The sequence below is a fragment of the Mandrillus leucophaeus genome, unplaced genomic scaffold (assembly GCF_000951045.1).
Source record: "Mandrillus leucophaeus isolate KB7577 unplaced genomic scaffold, Mleu.le_1.0 Scaffold375, whole genome shotgun sequence".
Classification (NCBI taxonomy): domain Eukaryota; kingdom Metazoa; phylum Chordata; class Mammalia; order Primates; family Cercopithecidae; genus Mandrillus; species Mandrillus leucophaeus.
The window spans coordinates 2,710,009-2,714,690 of record NW_012103976.1 but is presented as its reverse complement, the minus strand read 5'-3'; the positions used below and the strand labels follow the sequence as shown (position 1 = coordinate 2,714,690).

At 36.2% G+C, this 4,682-nt stretch overlaps 1 protein-coding gene across 1 annotated transcript in view; it reads left to right on the top strand.

Annotated features, from left to right (window-relative positions):
* Window positions 1–4,682, top strand: part of LOC105546939 (von Willebrand factor A domain-containing protein 8-like) — a gene marked incomplete at its 5' end in the record, with an annotated part of 39,465 nt that overhangs the window by 8,543 nt on the left and 26,240 nt on the right. The window contains one exon of the mRNA XM_011990270.1: window positions 2,259–2,282. Within this exon, the coding sequence (XP_011845660.1) occupies window positions 2,259–2,282 (24 nt within the window). The remainder of the gene's footprint in view (window positions 1–2,258; window positions 2,283–4,682) is intronic.

Genomic DNA, 4,682 nt, shown 5'->3' with positions numbered 1-4,682 from the left:
ATATGTTATCTATGAAAATAAATCATAAATTGAAAATATAATAAAAAATTCAAAGCTAAATATTTATATTTCATAGTACCCATTACTATATTATTGATTAATAATAGTATTACAAATAAAATATCTGTTCATTTTAACAAGGGCCCTAAGTATCTCCAAAAATATTGGTTATTTACTATGTAAAGTTGGAAGTGAAATGTCTCGATTTCTGTTTAAAATACATACATTACCCAGTTAAAATGGCTTTTATCCAAAAGTCAGTCAATAGCAAATGCTGGTGAAGATGTGGAGAAAAGGGAACCCTTGCACGCTGTTAGTGGAAATGTAAATTAGTACAACCACTATGGAGAACAGTTTGGAAGTTCCTCAAAAAACTAAAGATTGAGCTACCATAGGATCCATAATCCCACTGCTGGGTATATACCCAAAAGAAAGGAAATCAGTATATTGAAGAGATATTTGCACTCCTATGTTTATTGTAGCATTATTTACAATAGCCAAGATTTGGAAGAAGCAACCTAAGGGTCCATCAACAGATGAATGGAAAAAGAAAATGTGATATATTTACACAATAGAGTACTATTCAGCCATCAAAAAAGAATGAGATCCTGTCATTTGCAAAAACATGGGTGGAACTGGAGATCATTATGTTAAGTGAAATAAGCCAGGCACAGAAAGACAAACTTCACATGTTTTCACTCATTTGTAAGAGTAAAAATTAAAACAGTTGAACTCATAGAAATAGAGAGCAGAAGCATGGTCACCAGAGGCTAGGAAGAATAATGGGGTGTTGGGGAAGTGGGTATGGTTAATGAGTACAAAAAATAGTTAGATAGAATACATATGATGTAGTATTTGCCCACACAACAGGGTGATTATAGCCAAAAATAATTTAATTGTACATTTAAAAATAGCTAAAAGAGTATAATTGGATAGTTTGTAACACAAAGGATAAATGCTTGAGGTAATGGATGCCCCATCTACCCTGATGTGATTATTATGCATTGCATACCTGTATCAAAATATCTCATATACACCATAAATATACACAACTACTGTGTACCTGTATTAGTCTGTTTTCGTGCTGCTGATAAAGACATACCTGAGACTGGGCAATTTACAAAAGGAAGTGGTCTATTGGACTTACAGTTCCCTGTGGCTGGAGAGGCCTCACAATCATGGTGGAAGGCAAACAGCTTGTCTCACGTGGTGGCAGACAAGAGGAGAGAGCTTGTGCAGGGAAACTCCCCTTTTTAAAACCATCAGATCTCGTGAGACTTATTGTCACGAGAACAGCACAGGAAAGACCTGCCCCTATGATTCAATTAGTTCCCACTGGGTCCCTCCCACAACATTTGAGAATTCAAGATGGGATTTGGGTGGGTTCACAGCCAAACCATATCAGCACCTGCAAAAATTTAAAATTAAAAAAAAAACCATACATTAAAGATTTTTTACTAACTAGACTGACATTCCTACTAATTTCAGTGTGGGGAATTTATTATTTATTATATACAGCTTTAGGGCTACATTTGCCGTAACATTTTATATACAGCTTCAGGGCTACATTTGCTATAACATTTCAGCTCATAAAATTGCTTTAAGAGAAACATATGTTTAAAAGACCTAAAAAAGACAGTCTATAAAGAATGTTTAAGACTTCTCTAATCTATGGATAATCCACTTAAGGTCTTTACTTTGTTTATTTTCGATTCCTTTCAATGGAGTTGTGATGTTACCATCTAAATAATTAGTCACACTTAGTTTATGAATGTCGTTTGAACAAATTAGTTATAAAAGCCATTCAAAACATAATCTTGATAAGTAAAACTGTCAGCAAACATACGCAAATAAAACACAACCAGTATACTTTTAAATATGGCTGTGTTATGTTTTGATGATCAGATTTCATAAAGCCAGCAAGCTGGGCAATTCATGTATTTAGTTAAAAGCAAGATGTCTGAAGAGTATGATATAGGTGATTTAAAAGATTAATGAAAGTAATTACTTTTGTAAGTATACACTTAAAACGGAAGGGAATATATGACTCCCATTTGTGAAGTGAATCTATTTACTTGATTTTCTATGATGTTATGTTAATTTGACATTAAGAGGACACTTGAATATGTTAACTTCTGTAGCTGTATTTCCTCCCTGGTTAAAAATTCATGTCTATATTAAAATCAGACTTATTTTAGGGCTCTGAAATACTTATACTGCCAGAGTTTTTTCATTTGCTATCCTTCATAATTGAAGAGGACAGCACAGATCCAATCATTAACATGACCTATGCTCTTGGTTATTTTTCTAATAGCAGTGCTTAGATTGGGAGATCCCAGTTCTCCCAGGATAGCCCCAACTTTCTCTTTCAGTGAGACTTTCTGCAGATATTCTCAATTTACTCCACACTATTCAGCGTCCTACTCACAAGTTTTGAATTTGTAGCATGCCTTCTTTATTCCTCCATCTAAAATGTAGCTCCTTTCTCCCCCAGCCCTTCAAGGTTTGCTCCAGTGTTACTGCTACATAAAACCTTTTGTGATTTTTTCTTCATTCTGGGTGTAACTGTTTGTTCCCTCCTCCGGCACTCCACAGAATTGAATTTGTATCATTGTGATAGAAAGGGCATGGGTTTTAGAGACCAAATCCAGTCTTTACTAACTTTTCTGAGCCCTGAACTCCTTAAGTCTTAATTTCCCTGCCTATCAAATTGAAATAATAATACCTTGCAGGGTTGTTGTGAGGAATAAATGAGAGAATGTGTGCAATAGGCCAACCACAGTATCTGGCACCTTTAGGTGCCTAAACATTTAGGCAACATAGTAACTGTTAACTTCTTGCCATATGCTCTGCTTTCTTATCAAACATTGGTTTGCACTGTAGTAGTTTCTATATCTTATTTCCATCCCCTCCCCTTTGCCCAATCATGCCTTTCCAACTAAATCGGGAGCTTTTTGAGGGCAAGAACCTGGTTTATTCACTATATGTTAATTCATTCACCTAATATCTATTCATTTTGTTTGGCAGTGTCTGTTTTAGGCACTGGATGATGTATAGGTGATGATATCCATCTTGACCTAGTACAGCTTGCTTGTCAGTGGTGAAAAATGCATCAACATTTATGGTACAGTTATTGTATATAAGCTATGATAGAGCATGTGCAGGTGCCATGGGAGCCCTGAGGAGGCTCAACTCTCAGAATACATGTCTGTGGTATGGAAGAAGGTGATAGGGAGAAGGTAGCACTCAAACTGAGTCTTAAGGGATAAGTAGGAGTTTTCTAAGTGGAGCACAGAGAAAGCAGCATTATGGTTGTTAAAAACAGGCAGGACTTGAATCACAGAAAACACTAGAAAGTGATCCAGATCATATTGTTGGTGCTGAGCAAACATATTAACAATGAGAGTGGAAAGAAGGGACATATTGAAATAGGTTTACAGGGCTAACTTTAGCCTTTATAACCATGTGGAGGGTGAGGGGAAAGAGAAATTAACGGTAACTCCTGTGTGTGATCTACCAATCATGAGGCAGGTACTTGGTGTGGTTCTTAATTCATAGCAGATATCCAGTAAGTATTTGTTTAAATGACTTGGTATGTGCTAATTTCATCTGAAACTTCCAGGTCAAGCTCCCCTGTGGTCAGCCGTGCCTACTGGGGAGCACTAATGCTTGTTTTAGAATTCAGTAAGGTTAATTCTACATACATAATAGATCTTTAACTGTTATATAAGTGCTCTAACCAACTCAGGTCATTAAAATATTGTATCATGGATGGTTATTGTTAAAACACTTACTTTTCCTCTGTCATATTTTTATACTTTTTTTTGTGAAACCAAATGAAGTAAACCATTTAGCAAATTCCGCCCTCTTAAAATCAAATATCCTGGAGTGAATGATGACATGCTTTACAAAGCACAGCATAATTCAACATATGAGGCTCCCTTCAAGCTGAAGAAAACTGAACGTGACAGTATAAATTTTGAAATTCACGAAGTCCCAGAGGGCACATAGAAATACTGGCAGAAAATAGAAAAAGTAAAAGCTTTTCTGAAGTCTCCTGGAAAAAATGATTGAGTCATCACAACATTCTTAGCACTGATAAGAGCACTGGAGAACTCGAGCCCTGTCCAATGTCAGCTACTGCACAGAACAGCCAGGGTGCTCCCTCTTTCTCATCTTCCCCATTAAAAATTTGAAAAGGCTGTTTTGGAAACATTTTTATTAGCAATTGAGCAGTAGTTTCCATATTAAGAATGGCTTCTATTGCCTCTCCCTTTTTAATTTTTTACAAAATGAATTATGCCAGTGCCTCTACTTTTCCATGTAGATCTTTAGGTTTGTAACAATTTTTGATTCCTCTAGATGATCTCCAAATTGATTTAAATTTTTGTATTTTTTTAAAATTATACTTTAAGTTCTAGGGTACATGTGCACAGTGTGCAAGTTTAGTACATATGTATACATGTACCATGTTGGTTTGCTGCACCCATTAACTCGTCATTTACATTAGGTATATCTCCTAATGCTATCCCTCCCCCCTCCCCCCTCCCCACAATAGGCCCCAGTGTGTGATGTTCCCCTTCCTGTGTCCAAGTGATCTTGTTGTTCAATTCCCACCTATGAGTGAGAACATGCGGTGTTTGGTTTTCTGTTCCTGCGATAGTTTCCTGAGAATGATGGTT